This window comes from Hemicordylus capensis, chromosome 2 (assembly GCF_027244095.1).
Source record: "Hemicordylus capensis ecotype Gifberg chromosome 2, rHemCap1.1.pri, whole genome shotgun sequence".
Taxonomy (NCBI): Eukaryota; Metazoa; Chordata; class Lepidosauria; order Squamata; family Cordylidae; genus Hemicordylus; species Hemicordylus capensis.
In genome coordinates, this window is record NC_069658.1 from 263,668,113 (window position 1) to 263,693,033 (window position 24,921).

Here is a 24,921-nt window from a genome sequence, read left to right on the forward strand (position 1 = left end):
AGACAGTGAAAAGGCTCAGAGGCTTGCACTATATTAGATAAAGGTGCCCCCCACAACAAAAAAACCCCTGCATTTTAAGACATTAGTTAAGACTATTGTTTCATATCTAGTAGTATCAGCACAAGCCAGACCTCTTTCCAAAAAGCAGCTCAGAGATATATGCCTTTGACATGCAATGCTTTTACATAAGCAGTGTCATTGTTTATGGTCAGAGGCAATGAGCTCAGCAGAAATATGGGTGCTCCTGAGAAATAATCACAGAGGATCTGAAACAAGAGGGAGGGAATTCCCCATCCCTCACTGGTGGAGCACAGTCAGCAAGGAGCTAATGTTTTAGGAGCTCAAGGAGCTAGAATGGAATGGAAACTTATAGCTTCCTGAGACAAGGTAAGGTGACCAATTTCCCATCCACATAGCTTCATCTGGATTAATGGTGCTGCAGAATGGCTGGTCACTTGCCACTTCTATCAGCCATTCAGCCTACATCGGAAGCTGCCATATACCAAGTCCATATAGCTCAGCATTGTCTACACAGACTGGCAGTGGCTTCTCTAAGGTTGCAGGCAGCAGCCTCTCTCAGCCCTAACTTGGAGATGCCAGGGAGGGAACATGGAACCTTCTGCATGCAAGCATCTTCCCAGAGTGTTCCCATCCCCTAAGGGGACTATCTTACATAGCTCATACATGTAATCTCCAATTCAAATGTAAATCAGGGTGGACCCTGCTTAGGAAAGGGGACAATTCATGCTTGCTACCACAAGACCAGCTTTCCTGAGTGGAGAAACGTGTGTGGGCTTCCCAGAGGCATCTAGTGGGCCACTGTGGGAAAGGTTTGCTGGACTAGATATAAGCCTTGGGCCTGATCCAGCAAGACTCTTCTTACGTTCTCTCTCTGTCTCTATCTCTGTGCTCTTCTGAATTCTTCCTCGATCTCTTCCCAGCCAACTAGGATTCCCATTTTGAGAGATCATGAGTTGAATGTATTTGAGCATGTGTAGAATAGTGGTCCCTTCTGGCAGAAAAAAGCCTTTAAAATAATTGATGTGGGGATCAGATTTAATATTTGTAACCCACTTTCTCTCCTGAGGGTGACTTAAAGTACCTAAAAATAGCAACACAGTCAAACGGTAATCAGTAGAATAGAAACATTATAATAATACAAAAAACAATTCAAGAAAAACATATCAAAGCAATATCAACAATGCAATAAGCTATTAAATTCATGGAAAACAACTTCAATAATGATACAACCTTTAAAAAATCCAAACAAAACAGTTCTTCGATCATCATTGTACATTCATTACAAATAAATAATAAATGCCAGGATGTCTCTGAGCATGTGCAGTGTTCAGCTGCCCCTCATCCTTGAAAGAAAGAATCAAGTGTGCATGTTTTATGAACAAACATATTATACATAGGAACATAGGAAACTGCCATCTACTGAGTCAGACCATTGGTCTATCTAGCTCAGTATTGTCTTCACAGACTGGCAGTGGCTTCTCCAAGGTTGCAGGCAGGAATCTCTCTCAGCCCTATCTTGGAGAAGCCAGGGAGGGAACCTGAAACCTTCTGCTCTTCCCAGAGCGGCTCCATCCCCTGAGGGGAATATCTTGCAGTGCTCACACATCAGGTCTCCCATTCAGATGTAACCAGGGCAGACCCTGCTTAGCTATGGGGACAAGTCATGCTTGCTATCACAAGACCAGCTCTCCTCTCCTGAAAAAAAGCTTTAAGCAGGATTTGAAATAGGAGAGGGGAGAGCAGAGAGCAGAGTAGAGAGGGTGTTTTTCTCTGGAACATAGGAACATAGGAAGCTGCCGTATACTGAGTCACATCATTGGTCTATCTAGCTCAGTATTGTCTTCACAGACTGGCAGCAGCTTCTCCAAGGTTGCAGGCAGGAATTTCTCTCAGCCCTATCTTGGAGAAGCCAGGGAGAGAAGGGAACTCAGAACCTTCTGCTCTTCCCAGAGCGGCTCCATCCCGAGGGGAATATCTTACAGTGCTCACACTTCTAGTCTCCCATTCATATGCAACCAGGGCAGACCCTGCTTAGCTAAGGGGACAAGTCATGCTTGCTACCACAAGACCAGCTCTCCTCTCCAAAAAAAAAAAAAAAAGCCACACAAAAGCAAGGAAACAATAATGGGACCATCACTACCCCTGCCTCATGTTCATCCTTCTTATGATGGGCCAAGAGGATGAAACTTCGGCGATGCTACAAAAATCCTGGCAGCATTCAAGTAAGATTCAGCTCCACAAGTGAAAGCCATCCTGAAAAAGATGATGAGATTGTTGCTTGGCAACCAGCCACCTACTTTTCCATAGTTATTTAAATGCAAGTCTTCTGATCCAGGGAACCTGTTTATTGTTTTGCAAATGTATAATATACACATTACACATTTTTACCTGCCTATCACAGCTGGTTCAGATATTGCCATGTGCCTGTCATATCTCTCCCATCTGGCATGTTGCTCATCACTGCACAATTACTGTTAGGAAGAAAATCCAAACTGCCCCTCATTAAATACTACTCTAAATTGTGCAGTGAGGTACAACAGCTTTGGAATTGTTATAAACACAAATTAATTGGTAAGTTGTGCTCAGGGAAGCAGTTATACAGTCACTTCACCCTGACCACAGTTTTGACCCAGACAGCCAGCCACTTTGAGCCTATAAATTGGTAAGTGAAACCTATATAATGGACCCGATTTACACACAAGGTAAAGGTTTGATACCAGTTTAACTGTTATGCTGTCCACCACAAAGAACCCTGCTAATTATAGTTTTATGAGCATGTAGAGAACTCTGTTAGAGGACCCAAGCGCCTCCTCACAGAACTACAATTCCCATCGTTACCTCGGGAGAGCGAACAACTGCTTAAATCACGCCCCTTTATGCCTGTAGTGAAGTGTGCCGTCGAGTCTGGCGACCACAGAGCCCTGTGGTTGTCTTTGGTAGAATACAGAAGGCTTTATCACTGCCTCCTCCCGCGTAGTATGAGATGCATAGATATTATGTCCTGGCCTCGAGTTTAAGCACTGGCTGTGGTAAGAGACATCTAAAGAGGCTTCGGATTTCACGAAAAGAAATGAGGAGCTCGCAGGATTCTTTGCCGTTTCCCCACTAGAGGGCTCTGTTTGAGGAAAAAGCAGAGGAAATTACTCTCCTCTTTATTTCTCCCCCTCTCTTTCTTCCCTTTTTTTTTTTTTCTTTTTCCAAACCAGGACCAGGAATGATCTTCCTGGGTTAAGTAGACTGACTCCGTCTGTGAGCTTCTTCGGGATTTCGGCGGCTTCTGCACCCCAGGTCAGGTCTGTATTGGGTCCGGATGGGAAGAACTTTTCTATGCAGCTTTGGTGTGAGTGCCTTTCGGACCGTGGTGGAGACTGGTGACCGCCTGAACACATTTTTCCTAGCTCTTCTTCTGCCATTAACCTTTTAATGGCCGGACGCCGGCGCCTTCTTGACTTTTGAGGGAGATGCTTGGGCGGAAATGCCGTGGGAGCCCCAGAGCCTTGCTTGACCCTTTTCCGCCATTCCGTCCTCCGAGCTGAGAGGATAAAGCCCGCAAGAACCGGCCAAGAACTAAATTTCCCAAACACGGGGAAAGGCCGTGCAAAGGAAAGGAGGGGAGCAGACAGGATGAAAGGGGCGGGATAACAGTAAGTCGCGGGGACACCTAGGGCAGACACGGAAGATCGCATCCTTGTATAGTGGGGAAATTAATCCGGTGAAATCATAACCATAATATAATCTAAGAGTCCCAGATTAAAATCCCCCTTCCACACACACAAGTCATGCCCGGGCTCAGTTTCAGACCGTGTTCCTCTGAGACTGTTGCCAGAATCTGAGGGGTATACTCGTGTGAAATAAGGGCAGTAATCCAGAATTTGGCTTTTTAAAAGGGTCTGACCTATTTCCAGTATCAGTGCTTCCCCTTTAAGAAACTGAATTTATGATAAAGAGCGGCGTCCAGACGAAGTTACTCAATACTTATCCCGGCTACCTGAGCAAAGATGCACCTTTTAAAGTGACGGTTCTCTTGCATGTAATGGAGGGAGAGCAAGTGTCCCTATCCAATCCTAACACAACATATCTCCAGTGGTTGTTGCTGGTGTTAATGGTGAGCCCTTGGTATATAAATAGTAGTAGTAGTACTGCTATTAGTTACCCTATAAGGTAAAGTGTGCCGTCAAGTCGATTTCGACTCCTGGCACCCACAGAGCCCTGTGGTTGGTTTTGGTAGAATACGGGAGAGGTTTACTATTGCCTCCTCCCATGCAGTATGAGATGATGCCTTTCAGCATCTTCCTATATTGCTGCTGCCCGATATAGTATCAGCAGAGATTCAAACCGGCAACCTTTGCTTGTTAGTCGAGCATTTCTCCGCTGTGCCCCTTAAGGTGACTAGTTCCCCTATAGGACTACTTAATTTTGATAATTTCAAATCCAGAAGAAATTACGCAGGAGTAATGTAGCCTGGATGCTGCCCAGTGCCTCTGAATAGGTTCAGAGGACCTTTCTTTCAGCACAGCCAACCCCCCAGATGTCTAGTTTTAAGAATGAGGGCTTCAGATCCAAGAGTGTGGTTTTCGGGTACTTCTCATTTTAGACACTTACAAAAGTTAGTTGTTTCATTTAAGTCTGAAAAGTGGAGGGAGGAAAACAGGTACAGTTGTCTGTGATTATTATTGTGTTCGTTATTCAGCCCTTCCTCCAAGGAGCTGAAGATAGTGTATGAATACAATTAATAGCGATGAATAGCATATAAATACGACATGCCACTTTTAAACAAAAGTTCCAAAAGTAGTTTACATAGATGTAAATAAATGTCTCCCTGTCCCCAAAGGGGATGTTTTTGCATGTATTTTATGTATGTATTAAAAAAAATAATTAGATCTGTTTTGATATTCTAGCATATTTTAATTGTGTGATTTTTATAGTCTTGTTTTAACTTTTTCTATGTGAACCGCCTTGTGATTATTTTAATGAAAGGTGGTATATAAATTTAAAAATAAATAAAAATAAACTAGCCAACCCCACACAGAGCATCTGTGCGCTCTTTGGGGCCGGTGGTTACCTCTTCCTCCCCACCTTCTGCCCCAGTCTCTGCTTCTGGGACCAGCCCACCCCACTCCCCACTTTCTTTCCCCCCTCCTGGACCTTGCCTCCGCTGCCCATCACCTCTGGCCTCCATGTCCTGGGTGTGCCTCAGCCAATCAGGTGTGTCCGCCGCCCAGCCAATCAGCTGGGCTCTGGGACACACATTCCAAGACACACCCACTAGAATTAATAGAATAGATAAAGGGCTCAAAGAAATATAAGGCAGATACCAGCAACAGCCACCAGAGGGATGCTGTGCTGGGGTTGGATAGGGCCAGTTACTATCCCCCAGGCCATTTTTAAAAAGTGCCCTCTTTTCTCAGTCAGCAGGGGTCAGCATGAATTATTCTCTCTCTCCCTACTTTTATTTGCACAACAATCCTGTGAGGTAGTGGCATCTAGTGAATTGGACTCTAAAATTAGCATATCTAACTTCCTCCTTCCCTTCAAGCACTTTTCTCTGCATTCTGGTGCACTTATCTGAGTTGAGGTGGGAGAAAAGTGCTTGAACTGTCAGAGCATAGAGGGGTACGGTGGGCAAGGGTCTGGCTCCCCTTACCCCAGCACTGCTGTTGATGTTTTAAAAAAATAAAATAAAAAGAGGCAGTGTTGTACAATGGTTAAAAGAATGCTGCTGAACACACAGCTGCCTAAAAGGGGATGGAAGTCCTGCCACAGTCAACCTGAGTCTCTCCAACTGTTGTTGAACTACAAGTCCCATCATCCCCAGTAATAGTTGTGGTGAGGATGATGGAGTTGTAGTCCAACAACAGCTAGAGAGCCTTGGGTCGACTACTCCTGGGCTAGAGTGTTGAATGTGGGCCAGAGTGACCAGAGTTCCTACTTGGCCATGAAATTCACCGGGTGATCTTAGGTCAGCCATACTCTCTCAGCCCAGCAGAGAGGGCTGTTGTGAGGATAAAGTGGAACTATGTATGCTGCCTGAGCCCTAGGAGGAAGAGTGGGATGAAAATTTAATAAAGAAATAAAATTAGACACCCCACTCCCTCCCCCCACACACACCAATTGTATGAATGGGGCAGGCAAATGAATAAACAAAAACCGCTTGTCTTGTGGCTACTCAGGGATGGGCCTTCTCCATTGCTGCCCCAAGGCTTTGGAACATGCTCTCTGCTGAAATAAGAGCCTCCCCATCTCTTACAACTCTTAAAAAGGCAGTCAAGACACATTTGTTCACCCCGGCTTTTAATTAGATACTGTTTTAATAATGGGGTGATTTCTAATAGTTTTAACATTTTAAATTGTTGTGATGTTTTAACCTTTTTATTTGTTGTTGTAATCTGCCCAGAGACTTGTGTTTGGGGTGGTATACAACTATGTTCAATAAATAAATGTCAAATAATCTTGCAGCGCCTTAAAAACCTCTGGATGCCAGCAGATGGAAGACAAGTGGGCTCTTTATTCATTCATTCAACTTCTATTTTTTATTCATTCATTCAACTTCCAAAAATGGCTCAGGGCGGTTTACACAGAGAAATAATCTTCTCTAATAAAACGCTTGGTGTCCGTCCGTGGACGGACACCAAGCGTGCGTTTGTGCCTCGCCTGTTCTGGGCATGCGCTTTGCGCATGCCCAGAACAGAGCAAGGGAAGCATGAACAACAGGACCCGGTGTCCATCTTGGGCGGCCAGAAGCGGCCGCCCCGAAGAAGCCGGGTAAGCGGCGGCGGGGGACACTGGCCGAGGTGCGGCCAAGGCGGCAGCGGAGCCATGGCCGCTGCCTGGCTGTGCCGCCGAAGCCGGGTGGGGGGAGGAGGCGGCGGGGGAAGCCGGCTGAGGTGGCGGCGGAGCCGCCGCCGAGGCCTGGCGCCGCTGCCAAAGCCGGGCGGCTGGGAGTCCTTGGGGCCCTTGCCCGGCCGGGGAGACCGGCCGGGAATGTGAGGCAGGGGCGGACCCCCAGAGTCTGCCCGGCCGCTGATTTGCCCTTCCCTTCCTAGCGCCCGTTATTTAACGGGCTAAAATTTACTTGTAAATAAATAAGATGGATCCCTGTCCCCAAAGGGCTCACCATCGAAAAAGAAACAAGATAGACACCAGCAACACTGGCATCTGACTGGCCGTTGTGGCCAACATAATGTGTGAATAGGGACTGAGTAAAAGAGGATCTAGAGAGCCATTTGGTCTTATTTGTCAGGAAGTATCTTTTGATGATGAGTCGACACCAACTTGACGGCACTTAATCAATCAATCCTTTTGATGAAGAGGGGACATGCCGCACATGAAAAAAGGCAACAGAGCAAGACAGGCTTATTGACTGGATGATACTGACATTCCCCAACTCGTTTCAGTCACAAAATATCCTGAAAGAGCTTTTGTCTGTTGGTCAAGGAAGCAAACAGCAAAGAAATTTTTTTGAATTTTGTCTGATTTTTTTTCCTTTTTCTTTTTTGCATTTCTCCTCCCGATAGGCTGCCAAGTTCTCACTGAGGGCATTTGCAACACCTCTTTCTAGTCTCTCAGAGGCAGAAGATCTTTGATGTATGGGGCCCATGGAGCCCACATGGCAGCTGGCCTGAGGAAGGTACTGTTCCTTCCCTAGCAGCCTTCCTGCCCTGGGAGCAGCCTGAGCTCTGTCACCCCTTGGGAAAAGGCTTGCTTGGCAGCCATTCTGTTGGAAAGGAAGCCATTTATGCCCACCCACCCTCGCAACCCCAGGGTAGGGAGGAAGCCAGTCAGCAGAGTTTCTGTGCAGGAGAAACTCCCTGAGGGACGCTCTCCTGGCTGAGTGTGGCAGCTCACCAGTGGCTGCGTCCCCAGCAGTGTTCTCTCTAACAGGGATTCCCAGATGTTGTCCACTACAACTCCCTGCATCCCCAGCTGCAATGGCCTTTGGCTGGGGATTCTGGGAGTTGTAGTCAGCAGCATCTGGAAATTCCTGCTAGAGGGAACACTGGTCCCCAGCAGCACAGCAAGGAGCAGATTGTGGATTGGGTCGTCCAGGCGCAGTGCCTGCTTCTGGTGCCCACAGATGTGCAGGCCTGGGTGAGAGCAAAAGAGCCGTGCAGCAGAGAGGAGGCAGATCAGCTGGCTGAGGCTTACCTGCAGGAGCAAGAGGCTGCCAAGACAGCTCAGGTAATGAGTGCAGGATGGAGGGAAGGCAAGCAGAGGCATCACCTTTTCCTCTTTTACTGTCCATGTACCTAAATGCCTGGTGCACAAAGTTAGCAAAACCCACCATTTGCCTGAAGGGTGATATTATTATTATTTATTTATTACCACCACCATTATTCCACTCTTCTTTTGAGAAACTTGCAATGGTACACATGGTTCTCCCCCCACATCCTCACAATAACCCTGCAAGGTAGGCTAGGCTGAGTGATAGTGATTTGGGTAAGATATACTAGTGAGCTTCATGGCTGAGTAGGAATTTGAATCCAAGCCCCCCCAGTCCTACTCATTTGCTGTAATCACTGCACTACATCATCCTACATAACAGTTCCTATATAATTTTTCTAATGGCTGGGGCATGAGACAAATTTGATGAGAGGCTGGCACATCCATTAACCACTTTTTTTTTTTTTTGGTCAACTTCCCCTTGCCCCCCAAGCACAGCTCTTGTGTTTTTAACAGCTGCATGACTGGCAGAAATAAAGAACACTAAACATTTCCCATCACAGCTGAGTTTCTGCTTTCCATGGGACTGTTAAAGGCACAGCAGCCCTGTCAGGGTGGGGGGAATAGCTGGCAATCCTAGCATTGATTAAAGGCTTGCTGGGAACAAGCCAATTTTCCTAGGACAGCGGAGGGACAGTATCCTTGCCCTTTCTCCCTTTCCTTTGAAGAAGTCCCTGAGACCTGATGTATTGGGCAGGGGTGAAGAAATGTTGGCTCAGTTTATCAGCCAGACAAAATATTTTATTAGTCAAACTATGTTGGTACATTGCTCATCAAGACGTTTTCCACTCATCAGGCATCATTTTTCACTCGCCACAGACTAGTAGACTAGTGGATTTCTGCAGCCCTGGCACTGGGTGACCAATTTTTTTTAAAATGTTGTATGTTCACTCATATTTTAAAGGATTGATAGAAGCATGGACTGGTGGGAAAGTCTCTGAGTAGCCATGTCTAGTGTGTGGTCCTTTATTTTACAGAGTTATATAGATAAAAATTGAATTGGGGCTGTACCAGTGTGCTATTGTGCAGCTCCAATTCATTCCAATGGGGCTTGCATAGGGAAATTTCCTGCTGGATTGGACCCTTAGGTTTCTTTCCTCTCCTGTCCTAAGCGCTCAGGGTGGGTTTCAACATTATCCTTGTTAACAACTCTAGAAATTTCCTGCTCAATTATAATTATTTAACACATTTTTATCCCACCCCTCTTCCTGCCCTGAGCAGGGGTTTGGACTAAAATACCTCCAAAGTCCCTTCCAAATGCCAAATGATCCCATTTTATTCTCACAACAACTCTGTGAAGTAGGCTGTCACTCAGTGACTTGGAGATAAGGTTGTAGCTCAGTGGAAGAGTATATACTTTGTTTGTAGAAGGTCCCAGGTTCAATCCTCAATAGAGCCAGGTAGAAATGGGAAAGATCCCCCTCTGAAACTTTAGAGAACTGCTGCTAATCAGTGTAAACCCTACTGAGCTAGATGAACCAATGGATGGTTTGACCTGGTATAAGGCAGCTTGATAGGTCTGTGGTTTGCTGCAATTGGTTCTCCTTGGTTTAGCACTCAGCTAGACCAAGGCAATCCAAGTTCAAATGCTAATGAGTGGAAGCCAGTAACATATGAATATGCGACTGGGCCTCACCTATTGGCATCTGAACTTGGATCGCCTTGGTCTAGCTGAGTGCTCTGAGAACTACAGCAAGTCATAGAGGGTAGAGCTATCAATTGCTAAACTGGACCTCTGTACATAAACATAATGATTACCAGATTCTGAGATCAGGTAAAGCTGTCGTCGTCGTCGTCATCATCATCATCATCCCCATCCCCTTGCTTGTGAAGTTCTCGGGCATATCCTGCTAAATTAAATGGATCTTTGGTCTGATCCAGGAAGGCAGTTCTTACATTCTCGCTGGGAATTTGGATTGCTTCAGCCTCCGCCTGGTATTCTTTATCCCAATACACACATCCAAGATAGTGGTCAAGGGGATGGCAGCAGAGATAATAAACTAAACATATCATACCTGACCATTTCATTGGGCTGCTTTCTTTTCTGTCTCGTAGATGCCGATTACCTTTGAGGATGTGACTGCGTCTTTCACTGAGAAAGAGTGGCCTCTTCTAGAATCTGAAGAGAAGGCTCTTTACTGGAGCATCATGCAGGAGAATTATGAAAACGTTGCCTCCCTAGGTAAGGATTCTCCCCTCTCAAGTAACAGAAATTCTAGAATCTGACCAATCCAATTTGCATTTGTTTCAGTACCCTTTTGGACCCCCTTTCCTAATAGTTCTTAGCACCAACTGTCTAGATTTATTAAAATGATAATAAGGTAGAGAAACTTGCTCTTGTTTTGAAAAAGAAAATGAAGAGAGCCCTGTCCAGGCATTCAAAATAATGCCGCTGCACACACTTACAAGTGCTGAAAGTGGGTCGGAAGTTCAGCCCTGGCATGTCGCCTCCCTCGCTGCGCTGCTCACCAAAACAGCTGTGCTTGTTTACAAAGGGAAGCCCTGTAACTGTGGCTGCAAGCACTTCCGTGATCGGTGGCAGCCTGGATCACCCTAGGCTGCCAGTCACAGAAGTGTCTGCCATCACAGTTATTTGATTTGATTGATTGATTGATTGATTGTTGCATTTATATACCGCCTTTCATTAAAAACAACCCCAAGGCGGTTTACAAAAGTTAAAAAACATACAATAAAATGACAATAAAAATATTAAGCTAAAAATATAAAACAAATCTAATTTAAAAACTATAAAATACAAGCATAAAAACTATAAAAGGGTAAAAACAAATAGAAGCAGCATAGAAACAGTCATGTAAAAGCCTGGATAAAAAGCCAAGATTTAACAAGCTTTCTAAAAACTGTGATGGAGTCCGAGGAGCGAATGGCCACTGGGAGAGCATTCCAAAGTCTGGGGGCAGCAACAGAGAAGGCCGTGTCCCACGTGCACGACAGCCAAGCCTCCTTCATTGTCGGCACCCGGAGCAGAGCCCCCAAAGATGACCTTGTCAAGCGGGCAACAACCCTTGGGAGCAGGCGGTCCCTCAGATACCCCGGGTCTAAACCATTAAGGGCTTTAAAGTTTATGGTGCTTCCCTCTGAAAACAAACGCTGTTCAATCCCTGATGTTTCCAGTGAAAAAGTAAGCCTTGCAAAACTGCTGCCAGTTGTTATGCACTGTTGCACTTTAGTCCAAGGGCCTTCACCAACTCACCGTTTGACTGTAGTCCGGGGGACTTCAGGGGCTCTGCACCCCACTCTGGTTCCCAAGGGGTTGTACCCAGTAAGGGTGATCCTTCCCTTGCCCCGAGAGTTTGGGTTGCGCTGCCCTGTCTTGAGAGGTTTGGCCAATGGATGTCTGAGGAGATGCAAGGAACCAGACGAGGGGTGTCTTTTGTCGTTCTATTTAAAGAAATGGATTCAAAGAATTGCAATGGGTATTGGGTCCCGGCTAGCAAAAGCTAATCCTTCTAACCAAAATACAAGCAAGTCTATCTGGCAAAGGAGATGAGAGAGGGAAGAAGGGGAAGTGGGGAGACCATTACCAAAGGAGCAGGAAAACCAATGAATGGCCAGTGGTTTCATTGGTTTCTCCCATTGACTGAAGATGCTAGGGTTCCGAGAAAAGATGGTGTGCACGAAGCTGGGTTTCAAGGAGTGCTGCAGTGTTGGAGAGGGTGAAGACATGCCTCCTGGACCTGCCCTCTGGCAATACCTCAAAGTCTTATACTCCTCCTGCCCTTTGATGGTCTGGGTGGGGTAGTCAATGCTCACATCAATCAGGGGTGTAATTATGTCATCTCCGATGCCTTCCTTCTGGTCTCAGAGTATGTTGTTTGTTTCTCACCCTCTGGGCTGTTGTTACAAATGGCTCCAAATTATAGTCGTCCTCTCCTGTTCTTTATAGCTTGGTGCAGGAAGTTTCAGATGAGTTGTTGCCATTCTCTCCCTCGCTCTGGTCTTCGGCCTTTATTTATTTATTATATTTCTATACCGTCCCATCCAAAAGGCTCTGATTGATAAGCACTAGTTGTCAAACTACTGTCCCTTTCCTTCCTGGCCCCTTGGCCACTAAGTCATTTACTGACACTTCATAGTGAGGATTTAGGAGGGGAAGGGGAGAGGAGTAAGGTCACAACTGGGCTATTTTCCCAAACAGAGTGAGCATGCCAGGAGCAATGACAACAGCATATATCAGAAATACAGGAGTTACAGATCTGTGCTCATCCTTTCCTAAGCTATGGCTCGAATACATAAATGTAACATGGGACTCGGGATTCTACTAATCTAGCTTTCAAAGCCGCAGTCACAGTCAGCAAGGCCATTTATGAACCTTTCAGCAAGTGTAGTTTTCAGTACTGATATAGGAAGATGCTGAAAGGCATCATCTCATACTGTGCAGGAGGAGGCAATGGTAAACCCCTCCTGTATTCTACCACAGAAAACCACAGGGCTCTGTGGGCGCCAGGAGTTGAAATCGACCTGATAGCACGCTTTGCCTTTTTACCCTGGGTGCAATTTCCTTCCTCACAGCTGCTGGGATAAAAATGCCTGTATTCAAACCGAATATGGGTAGACGGAAGTTATAACAGTTGAAATGGCCATGAGGACTGGGATGGGCATAACACAGTCACAAGGGGCGGAGCAATAGTCTCACTTAGTGCAAGGCAGCTTCTACATGCTGTGCTTCATGTCTCAGTTGCAATTATTCAGATTCTTAGACGGATTTGGGATTTAATCTGAGTGAGGGCACAATATTGCTCAGCCTCCAGATCTATTTTGAATGCCGGGGCTTAGCTGCTGAGCAAATGAAGGAGAGCAGAGTGTCGGTAAGCATTGCACAGAATCAGTGACACTCTCACCCCTGGACTTTGGGGCCGAAGTCCAGGGCCTCCACACCCCCTGGGGGCCCTCAAATCATTCTTACTCTGTCCTGGATGGTGTGGTTGCTGCTGGCCCATGCTGTGCTGGTTGGCCGAGTGTGATTCTGACCTGTGCCAGCTGCTTTAGAGACAGAGGGGGGGAAAGGAGGATGTGGGATAGGAATATCTTCAGTTGTGTGTTGAAATGTTTCTGCTAATGCATATTTGCAAAAATATACCTGTGTTATATTCTTACATTCTAGTGAGTTCGGTTGCTGTTTGTGCCCTCAAGAACCCTCGTGTTAAAAATACTGTGTGTGTTACAGTGTGTGGGTAGGATGAGGATGCTTAGCTTGCAGTGGGAGGCCCTAAGTTGATGGTGGGGGGCCTCCAAAGGCCTTTAGGTCCAGGCTCCAAAATTACCTAAGTGTGCCCCACAGCGCAGAAAGTTTGTCCTTCTTCACCAAGGGCTAGTTTGCACATGATTGTGCAATGTTCGCTGGTTATATAGCATGTGGCGAGAATGAATTGGTTGAGCACCAAAGAGATCATTAAACATCATATAACTGAAGATCAGTTCTGACACAGTACTTTTCAGTGGGCACAGTTCACACACTGAGCTGCGTGTCTCACAGATTGGAGTAACCAGGTGACATCACGTACAGTTTCCCCATACATGAGTAAAGCACAGGCATCAGTGTGCTCGCTAATTTTTTTCATCGGGGTGCAGAATGAGTTTTGTTCTGGGTGGGAGTATCAAGGCAGTGTATGTGCATCATATGCATTCAGAGTGAGGCCTTCCTGATTCAACCTGAGCGGGATCCCAGATTAGCTGAGCGGACATCAAAAAAATTGTGAGTGTAGGGCATATGCGCATGCCTTAGAGGGAACACTGACAGGTATCCACACATATCTGGGATTAGCAAGTAGAGACACCCGGCTTGTCTGGTGGAGATTCAGAGGTGAGCCTTCTCTGTAGTGGCCCCAGGGCTTTGGAAGACACTTCCTGCTGAGATTAGAGCTGCTCCATTCCGCTTGACCTTTAGGAAACAACTAAAGACACATCTCTTCAGCCAAGCTATTTGGTAGTTTTTATGGGTATTTAATACTTTTTTAAAAAAAAATATGTGTTGACTGTCAAAATTTCTGGGTTTGTTTTATTGCTGTAAACTGCCCAGAGACTTCAGTGGTAGGTGGTGTACAAATATGTTACATAAATAATAGTTGCTGACATTACCACTCCTTTAAGAGTGAAAGGTGTCTCTGAAAGAGATCCCAAGATCTCTAGATCAGACCAAAGTGCCAACTAGTCCCACCGCCCATTTCCAACATTGACCAGCCCAAATACCTTCTGGAAACCCACAAGCAGAGCATGAGGACAATATCCCTCCCTCACTCTCGCTGTCCAGCAGCCAGTATTCAGTGGTATATTGCCTCTGCTGTCCTGTGCCTATTAAGAGCAGCTTGATATGCAGATCTTGTGTGTCAGATTTGTCAACAAAAAAGAGAGAACTAATCTCAAGATGCTTGTAAATGTACATGCTATAGTTTACTGGCAGCCAAAAAGGCCAGCTTTGGGGACAATTCCAACACTGGATTGGTATCTCGCCTTTCAGTCAGAAGATCCTCAGGTTGGCTTACAAAATATAGTAACAATACAATAATAATTTTAAGCACCTGCCCATTCACATAGCCCAGCAGCCCTCAGTTCATCTGGTCTAGCCTCCCATTTCTAGCAGCAACCAACCAGATGTCTCTGGGACACGGCTGGCATATCTGAACACATTTTCCATCACTACCTATATTGTCCTTAGTGACCCTAATGTCACAATCTGCAATGAATTTTAATTCCTTGTGTTTCTGACCTCGTTGTTAGGATTTCTGAAACCTGAAGCCGATGCGATGTGCCCAGCAGAAGGAAGGGAAAGCTGGGAGACCTTTCATTTCCAGGGCCCTGAAAAAGGAATAAAAGCAGAAAGCAGCTTCTCAGGTAAGAAACGGTTCTAACAGACTTCTCTAGTGATTAAAAACATCTACAGAGGTGAGGCATCCACAATCAGCGCTCATCAGCGCACAATTGGGAGATTCTGAACGTTGTCCTTTTAAAATAAAGCAATTTCTGGCCTTAGTGACAGCAGAGGGAAAAGAAACTCCTGAAAATTTATTCTACGTTTCCCCATGGTAAGAGTTGCTAACAACGGAACAAGTTCCCCATGGAGTTTCCTTCCCAGTGAGTTTATGGAGTTTCTTTCAAGGCATGGTTAGTATATCTGTGGCATTTTATACCCACTTGGAAAACAAATTGCCGTGTACAGACCAATGCGGGTAGAGTGGATGATGCTATCCTGGCTTCTGTTGTGTTTACAATTCAAACTCAACAGTAATGGTGAGGGAAACACCTCTTAGTAATCCGGATGATCATCTAATCACATGATGGTGACTAATGCACATTTTATATCCTACATTATCCATAGTATTTACAACTTGGGTAAAGAATGTGTGCTTTTCAATTGGGATGGTCACTTGTGCACATGTAAATGAATCTAATTGCACATGGAAAATATCATCTGAACTGGCTTGATGTAATCCAGTGGAGAAATGTTGGACCTCATTGATCTAATGATATGGTACTTGTACCATATCCTTCTTTCAAGGAGCTCTAGGCAGTGCACTTCTGCTGACTGAGCAAAGAGGTGCCTTTTAAAGTGAAGATTCTCTTGCACAGAATGAGGGGAGAGCCACTGTTGCCATCCAACCCCGACACAACATCCCTTCAGAGTTTGTTGCTGGTGTCCCTCTTCTGTTCCACTTTAGATAACTATTTTCTCATGTGCTGTGTAACCCAGTTTCTGAACTTCTTTGTTGAAACTCAGTCTATACATATGAATAATAATAACGCACAAGTTTTGCATGCAGAATATTCCAGGTTCAGTCCCTCCAGGTAGCAGCTGATAGGAAAGATGACTTCCTAAGAAGGGGCTGCCAATCAGAGTAGATGATATTGAGCTAGCTGGACCAATGGTTTGACTTGGTATAAGGCAACTTCATAGGTTCTCGTGAAATAAATCAGTTATCTGGGAAGTACACTGGCTAGAGGGTCAAGCCAGGATACTTCCCGGATCATTGTTACTTCATAATCAGAAATGATTCTTTTCATAGCCCTACTGTGGCTCCTTTCTCTTTAAAATTATCTTTCTGTTCAAGCTCATGGGGAGGCTCCTCTCTTGATTCTCTGTTTTCCCCAGCAGGCAATGATCCCGTCCCAGAGAATCCAAGGATGCCCTCTCCACACAAAGACCCTGAACCACTGGCAAGGCAAAGAGTGTTATGGGATCAACTGGAGGGGAATGTTTTCCAGGATCCTCAGAAGGCAGAAGCCAGAGAGAATCAGCAGCTGACAGAGGCTCTTCCTGAAGGCTGCATCATGAAGCAGGAGGAAAAGCTCCTTGCTACAGGCTTTAAAGACCCGCCACAAGCTGTCTCAACTCCTCCCAAAATTGAGCCACAGGAAACCCATCTCATCTGCACTGAATGTGGGAAAAGCTATCACTCTTTTATGGCTTTTACTAAACATCACAGAACCCACAAGGTGGAAAAACACTACAAGTGCCCTGTCTGTGAAAAGAGATTCAATCGGAGCTCTGATCTTATCACTCATCAGAGAATCCACACTGGTTTGAAACCATTTCAGTGCACCGACTGTGAGAAAAGCTTCAACAACAAGTCAACCCTTACTAAACACCGGAGAACTCACACTGGCGAGAAACCCTATGTGTGCCTTGACTGTGGCAAAGGCTTCACTCAAAGCTCAAACCTTATTAAGCACCAGAGAATCCATACTGGAGTGAAGCCATTCAGCTGTCCTGATTGTGACAGAAGCTTCACGCAAAGTTCACAACTAATTGACCATCGGAGAATCCACACAGGAGAAAGACCCTACAAGTGTCCTGACTGTGGGAAAGGCTTCAGCCTGTGCTCTAGTCTCATTATACACCACAGAAGTCATACTGGAGAGAAACCATTTGAATGTCCTGTTTGTGAAAAAGGTTTTAGCAGCAGGTCTACACTTATTAATCATAGAAGAATCCACACTGGGGACAAGCCTCATAAATGCCTTCACTGTGGCAAATGCTACACTCAAAGTTCAAGTCTTATTATCCACCAAAGGACACACACAGGAGAAAGGCCTTATAAATGCCCTAAGTGTGACAAATGCTTCAGCATAAAGTCACATCTTCTTGAACATCAAGGTATTCACATGGGGAAGGAAATACCTTTTGAGTGCTCTAAATGTGGCAGAAACTTCAGCGCAAATTCCTACCTGAAATTGCACCAGAGATCTTGTTTAAGCAGGAATAGCAACCAACTTTACCTGCCACCGGGGACCACACTTGATCCATTAAAAACTTGCGAGAGATAATTGGCTATTATTAATTTCTGTACATACAATCAGAGCTTACTATATCTCTATAAATCCCAATAGACAGTTAGTCTATTCGGATTTATTCGAAGAGCAACTGTTGGAGATTGTTGCTCCTCGAAATCTGAGCTTACATGTGGCATCCCTCAGGGCTCCATACTGTCTCCAATGCTCTTTAACATCTACATGAAACCACTGGGAAGAGAACATCAGGAGATTTGGTGCAGGGTATTATCACTATGCTGATGACAGTCAGATCCAGGGGCGTAACTACCATTAGGCAAGGGGAGGCGGCTGAAGTGAGTTTGTGTGTATCAGTGAGGGGCCCATTTTAAAATTTTGTCTCTGGGCCCACTCCAGCCTTGTTATGCCCCTGCTCAGATCTACTTCTCCATATCAACATCATCAGGAGATGGCATAACCTCCCTAAATGCCTGCCTGGAAGCTGTCATGGGCTGGATGAGGGAGAATTAACTGAGACTGAATTCAGATTAGACAGAGGTACCTATTGTGCGGGGTCAGAACTACAGAAACGATTTTGATCTGCCTCTTCTAGATGGGGTCACACTTCCCCAAAAAGAACAGGTACGCAGTTTAGGAGTGCTTCTGGATCCACACCTCTCCCTGGTATCTCAGGTTGAGGCAGTGGCCAGAGGGGCTTTCTATCAGCTTCAGCTGATATGCCAGCAGCACCCATTTTTTTGAAATGAATGATCTCAAAGCAGTGGTACATATGTTGGTAACCTCCAGACTTGAGTTCTGCAATGCTCTCTATGTGGGGCTGCCTTTGCATGTAGTCCGGAAATTCCGTTGGTACAGAATGCAACAGCCATGTTGTTCTCCTGGTCATCTCGGAGAGACCGTATCACTCCTGTGTTGAAAGATCTACACTGGCTGCCCAAAGGCTTCCGGGAAAAATACATATTGCTGGTTATAACCTGTAAAGCCCTAAATAGCTTAGGCCCTGGGTATTTAAGAGAACGTCTTCTTCATTATGAGCCCCACCGCCCATTGAGGTCATCTGGAGAGGTCCATCTCCAGTTGCCGCCAGCTTGGCGGGTGGCCACACGGGGACAGGCCTTCTCGGTTGCTGCCCCAAGACTGTGGAATGCGCTCCCTACTGAAATATGATGCTCCCCATCTCTGGCAATTTTTAAAAAGCACTTGAAAACACTCCTCTTCACCCAAACTTTTTTAGCTTTTTAAATTCTTAGGTTTTAATCTGTGTCTGATTTTTAGATTGCCTAAATTGTTATAAGATCTTTGTGTGTGTTTTAACTTGTTTTATGTTATTGTTAACCGCCCAGAGACGAAAGTTTGGGGCGGTGTACAGATTTGACAAATAAATAAATAAAAAGTGAAATGCATGGAGATTCAAAGTCTGAATAACACAAGTCACTTCCCATCCAAATCTTTCTCACACAGAAGCTATTAGGAACATAGGAAGCTGACCGATACGAGTCAGACCATTGGTCCATCTAGCTCAGTGCTGTCTATGCTGACTGGCAGTGGCTCTCCAAGGCTTCAGGCAGGAATCTTTGCCAGCCCCACTTGGAGATGCCTGGGATTGAACCTGGGGTATTCTGCATGCAGGCAGAGACTCTTCCACTGAGCTATGGCCACATCCCCTAAGGGGAATATCACCCATCCAAATGCAAGTCAGGGTGGAGCCTGCTTAGCAAAGGGGACAGTTCATGTTTGCTACCACAAGACCAGCTCTCCCCTGTTTAATGAACAGCAACTGCTCATTCTTAAAAGAATTCTCCAGTAATCCTACCCCCCTTCCACTCCATAGCCGTTTCTGAAGTTGGACTGCAGCAGCTGCCAATCGCAATAAACATATCAAATCTTGTGATTGGGAGGTGCTCCCTCTCTCCAGCCAAGCAGCAAATCACGCTATGCAATTTGTGTCTGTAAGCATTGCCCAGAATCAGTGGCACTCTTACCCCTGGACTTTGGGGCTGAAGCCCAGGACCTCCCCCACCCTGGGGGCCCCCATATCCTTCTTAGTCTGTCCTGGGTGGTGTGGTTCCTGCTGGCCCACACTGTGCCAGGTGGTTGAGTGTGATTGTGACCTGCGCCAGCTGCCTGAGAAACAGAGCGGGGAGTGGGGAAAGAAATATGTGGGATAGGGATATGTTCAGTTGTGTGTTGAAATGTTTCTGCTGATGCAAATTTGCATGAATGTATCTGCATTATATTCTTACATTCTAGTGAGTTCAGTTGCTGTTTGTGCCCTCAAGAACCCACATGTTAAAAATACAGGGTGTGTGTGTGTGTGTGTGTGTGTGTGTGTGTGTGTGTGTGTGTAGGAGGAGGATGCTTAGCTTGCATCAGGGGGTGGGGCTCCAAAGACCTTTAGGTCCAGGCTCCAAAATCACCTGAGTGCCCCTCTACATTACTGTCCTTTCTCACTGAGGGCTAGTTTGCACATGATTGTGCAATGCTCGCTGGTTATATAGCATGTGGCAAGAATGAATTGGTTAAACACCAAAGAGATCATTAAACATCATATAACTGAAGATCAGTTCTGACACAATACTTTTCAGTGGGCACAGTTCACACACTGAGCTGTGTGTCTCACAGATTGGAAAAACCAGGTGACATGACGTACAGTTTACCCACACATGGGTAAAGCACAGGCATCAGTGTTCTCTCCCATATTTTTCATCTGTGTGTGGAATGGGTTTTGATCTGTATCAAGGCAGTGTGTGCACATTTTCATTCAGAATGGGGCCTTCCTGATTCAACCTGAGCAGGATCCTAAATTAACTGAGCGGACATCAAAAAATTGTGAGCGTAGGCATGTGCGCACACCTTAGAGGGAACACTGGCAGGTATCCACACATATCTGGGATTAAGGGGTAGAGACTTCCGGCTTGTCTGGTGACGACTCAGAGGTGAGCCTTCTCTGTAGCTTCGGTGGTAGGTGGTATACAATTATGTTACATAAATAATAGTTGCTGACATTACCACTCCTTTAAGAGTGAAAGGTGTCTCTGGAAGAGATCCCAAGATCTCTAGATCAGACCAAAGTGCCAACTAGTCCCACTGCCCATTTCCAACATTGACCAGCCCAAATACCTTCTGGAAACCCACAAGCAGAGCATGAGGACAATATCCCTAACTCACTCTCGCTGTCCAGCAGCCGGTATTCAGTGGCATATTGCCTCTGCTGTCCTGTGCCTATTAAGAGCAGCTTGATGTGCAGATCTTGTGTGTCAGATTTGTCAACAAAAAAGAGAGAACTAATCTCAAGATGCTTGTAAATGTACATGCTATAGTTTACTGGCAGCCAAAAAGGCCAGCTTTGGGGACAATTCCAACACTGGATTGGTATCTCGCCTTTCAGTCAGAAGATCCTCAGGTTGGCTTACAAAATATAGTAACAATACAATAATAATTTTAAGCACCTGCCCATTCACATAGCCCAGCAGCCCTCAGTTCATCTGGTCTAGCCTCCCATTTCTAGCAGCAACCAACCAGATGTCTCTGGGACACGGCTGGCATATCTGAACACATTTTCCATCACTACCTATATTGTTCTTAGTGACCCTAATGTCACAATCTGCAATGAATTTTAATTCCTTGTGTTTCTGACCTCGTCGTTAGGATTTCTGAAACCTGAAGCCGATGCGATGTGCCCAGCAGAAGGAAGGGAAAGCTGGGAGACCTTTCATTTCCAGGGCCCTGAAAAAGGAATAAAAGCAGAAAGCAGCTTCTCAGGTAAGAAACGGTTCTAACAGACTTCTCTAGTGATAAAAACATCTACAGAGGTGAGGCATCCACAACCAGCGCTCATCAGCGCACAATTGGGAGACTCTGAACTTTTTCCTTTTAAAATAAAGCAATTTCTGGCCTTAGTGACAGCAGAGGGGAAAGAAACTCCTGAAAATTTATTCTACGTTTCCCCATGGTAAGAGTTGCTAACAACGGAACAAGTTCCCCATGGAGTTTCCTTCCCAGTGAGTTTATGGGAGTTTCTTTCAAGGCATGGTTAGTATATCTGTGGCATTTTATACCCACTTGGAAAACAAATTGCCATGTACAGACCAATACGGTTAGAGTGGATGATGCTATCCTGGCTACTGTTGTGTTTACAATTCAAACTCAACAGTAATGGTGGGGGAAACACCTCTTAGCAATCTGGATGATCATCTAATCACATGATGGTGACTAATGCACATTTTATATCCTACATTATCTCTAGTATTTACATCTTGGGTAAAGAATGTGTGCTTTTCAATTGGGATGGTCACTTGTGCACATGTAAATGAATCTAATTGCACATGGAAAATATCATCTGAACTGGCTTTATGTAGTCCAGTGAAGAAATGTTGGACCTCATTGATCTAATGATATGGTACTTGTACCATATCCTTCTTTCAAGGAGCTCTAGGCAGTGCCCTTCTGCTGACTGAGCAAAGAGGTGCCTTTTAAAGTGAAGATTCTCTTGCACGGAATGAGGGTAGAGCCACTGTTACCATCCAACCCCAACACACCATCCCTTCAGTGGTTTTTGTTGGTGTCCCTCTTCTGTTCCACTTTAGATAACTATTTTCTCATGTGCTGTGTAACCCAGTTTCTGAACTTCTTTGTTGAAACTCAGTCTATACATTTGCTAATTAATTAATTAATTAATTGCCAGTTGAAAGCAAGAAAAAGAAAAAGAAGAAAAAGAAATAGAAAAAATAACAAAATACAGAGATCTACAAATTGAAATTAAAAGGCTGTGGCAGAAGAAGACCAAAATAATCCCAGTATTAATTGGCGCCCTGGGTGCAATTCCAAAACACCTTGAAAAGCACCTCAACACCATAGGGGCCACAGAAATCACCATCAGCCAACTACAAAAAGCAACTTTACTGGGAACAGCCTATATTTTGCGACAATATCTATAATAATAACAACAATATTGATAATAAAATTCAGCCTTCCCAGGTCCTTGGGAAGGACTTGATGTCTGGATAAAACAAATCAGTAAATAACACCTGTCTGACTGTGTAAATAAGAAATAATAATAATTAATAAAAGCTTGATTGTAGAGGACATGATTTGCATGCACAATATCCCAGGTTCAGTCCTTCCAGGTGGCAGCTGATAAGAAAGACATCTGCCTATTATTTTATTTTATTTTATTTTATTTTATTTTATTTTATTTTATTTTATTTTATTTTATTTATATACATATACCACCCTTCCAAAAAAAGGCACAGGGCTGTTTACATCAAAATAAAAACCAATTAAAAGCAATTATCAATTAAAATCAAAACTATAAAAACAGCATAAAACTAATTAACAGTTAAAACACTGAAACAGTTAAAAACCCTGGAGAACCAAGCTGAACAAATACAGCAGTTAAAAACAATTTACAACAAATTAAAAACCCTGGAAGGCCAAACCAAACAGATAGCTTTTAAGACTAAGATCCTGGAGAGGGGCTGCCAATCAGAGTAGATGATATTGAGCTAGCTGGACCAATGGTTTGACTTGGTATAAGGCAACTTCATAGGTTCTCGTGAAATAAATCAGTTATCTGGGAAATACACTGGCTAGCGTGTCAAGCCAGGATACTTCCCGGATCATTGTTACTTCATAATCAGAAATGATTCTTTTCATAGCCCTACATAGCCCTACTTTAAAATTTTCTTTCTGTTCAAGCTCATGGGGAGGCTCCTCTCTTGATTCTCTGTTTTCTCCAGCAGGCAATGATCCCGTCCCAGAGAATCCAAGGATGCCCTCTCCACACAAAGACCCTGAACCACTGGCAAGGCAAAGAGTGTTATGGGACCAACTGGAGGGGAATATTTTCCAGGATCCTCAGAAGGCAGAAGCCAGAGAGAATCAGCAGCTGACAGAGGCTCTTCCTGAAGGCTGCATCATGCAGCAGGAGGAAAAGCTCCTTGCTACAGGCTTTAAAGACCCGCCCCAAGCTGTCTCAACTCCTCCCAAAATTGAGCCACAGGAAACCCATCACATCTGCACTGAATGCGGGAAAAGCTATCACTCTTTTATGGCTCTTACTAAACATCACAGAACCCACAAGGTGGAAAAACACTACAAGTGCCCTGTCTGTGAAAAGAGATTCAATCGGAGCTCTGATCTTATCACTCATCAGAGAATCCACACTGGTTTGAAACCATTTCAGTGCACCGACTGTGAGAAAAGCTTCAACAACAAGTCAACCCTTACTAAACACCAGAGAACTCACACTGGCGAGAAACCCTATGTGTGCCTTGACTGTGGCAAAGGCTTCACTCAAAGCTCAAACCTTATTAAGCACCAGAGAATCCATACTGGAGTGAAGCCATACAGGTGTCCCGACTGTGAGAAAAGCTTCACGCAAAGTTCACAACTAATTGACCATCAGAGAATCCACACAGGAGAAAGACCCTACAAGTGTCCTGACTGTGGGAAAGGCTTCAGCCTGTGCTCTAGTCTCATTATACACCACAGAAGTCATACCGGAGAGAAACCATTTGAATGCCCTGTTTGTGAAAAAAGTTTTAGCAGCAGGTCTACACTTATTAAGCATAGAAGAATCCACACTGGAGACAAACCCTATGAATGCACCAGCTGTGGAAAGACTTTCACTCAGAACTCTAGCCTTATTGCACACCAAAGAATCCACACAGGGGACAAGCCTCATAAATGCCTTTACTGTGGCAAATGCTTCACTCAAAGTTCAAGTCTTATTATCCACCAAAGGACACACACAGGAGAAAGGCCTTATAAATGTCCTAAGTGTGACAAATGCTTCAGTATAAAGTCACATCTTCTTGAACATCAAGGTATTCACATGGGGAAGGAAATACCTTTTGAGTGCTCTAAATGTGGCAGAAACTTCAGTGCAAATTCCTACCTGAAATTGCACCAGAGATCTTGTTTTAAGCAGGAATAGCAACCAACTTTACCTGCCTCCGAGGACCACACTTGATCCATTAAAAACTTGCAAGATAATTGGCTATTATTAATTTCTGTCCATATAATCAGAGCTAACTATTTCTCTATAAATCCCAATAGTGATATACCTGGAGATTCAAAGTTTGAATAACACAAGTCACTTCCCACCCAAATCTTTCATCTCCCCAAAAGCTCTGGAGCATGAAAGTCTCATGGAGCCCTTTTTAATATTGAAGTTATTGTGCAGAGTTAAAAGGGCAAAGGGCAGACCCTATACAGTATTAATCTGTGAGTGGAATTCCTGGGGATGGGGCCGTTGTTCAATGGTAGAGCTCATGTTTTGCATGCAGAAGGTCCCTCTTTCCTTGGCACCTCCAGGTAGGCTGGGAACTATCCGCCTGAAACCCTGCAGAGCCGCTGACCAGGGATTCTCAACCTTGGGGTTCCCAGATGTTACTGGACTTCAGTAGGGGTGTGCACGGAACCGCGGAGCTGCGG

At 44.9% G+C, this 24,921-nt stretch overlaps 1 protein-coding gene across 8 annotated transcripts; it reads left to right on the plus strand.

The window, feature by feature from the left end:
- The first annotated feature begins 2,951 nt into the window (after window positions 1-2,951).
- LOC128345966 (zinc finger protein 436-like) lies at window positions 2,952-24,921 on the plus strand. 8 transcript variants are annotated; one of them, XM_053298714.1, is made up of 6 exons: window positions 2,952-3,309; window positions 10,297-10,423; window positions 14,977-15,090; window positions 16,346-17,350; window positions 21,133-21,246; window positions 23,223-24,921. In XM_053298714.1, the coding sequence occupies exons 2-6, from the start codon at window positions 10,297-10,299 to the stop codon at window positions 24,419-24,421; spliced, it is 2,559 nt and encodes an 852-aa protein (XP_053154689.1). In that variant the 5' UTR covers window positions 2,952-3,309; the 3' UTR covers window positions 24,422-24,921. The 8 variants fall into 8 exon arrangements, with proteins under 8 accessions (XP_053154689.1, XP_053154686.1, XP_053154687.1 ...); XM_053298711.1 differs by having other exon boundaries at window positions 2,953-3,314; XM_053298712.1 differs by lacking the exon at window positions 2,952-3,309 and adding an exon at window positions 3,334-3,665.

Coding starts and splice junctions, on each gene's coding strand:
- LOC128345966 (XM_053298708.1), top strand. CDS start 7,628: ATGGCAGCTGGCCTGAGGAAG. Junction 15,091..16,345: donor AGCAGAAAGCAGCTTCTCAG/GTAAGAAACGGT, acceptor TGTTTTCCCCAG/CAGGCAATGATCCCGTCCCA. Junction 21,247..23,222: donor AGCAGAAAGCAGCTTCTCAG/GTAAGAAACGGT, acceptor TGTTTTCTCCAG/CAGGCAATGATCCCGTCCCA.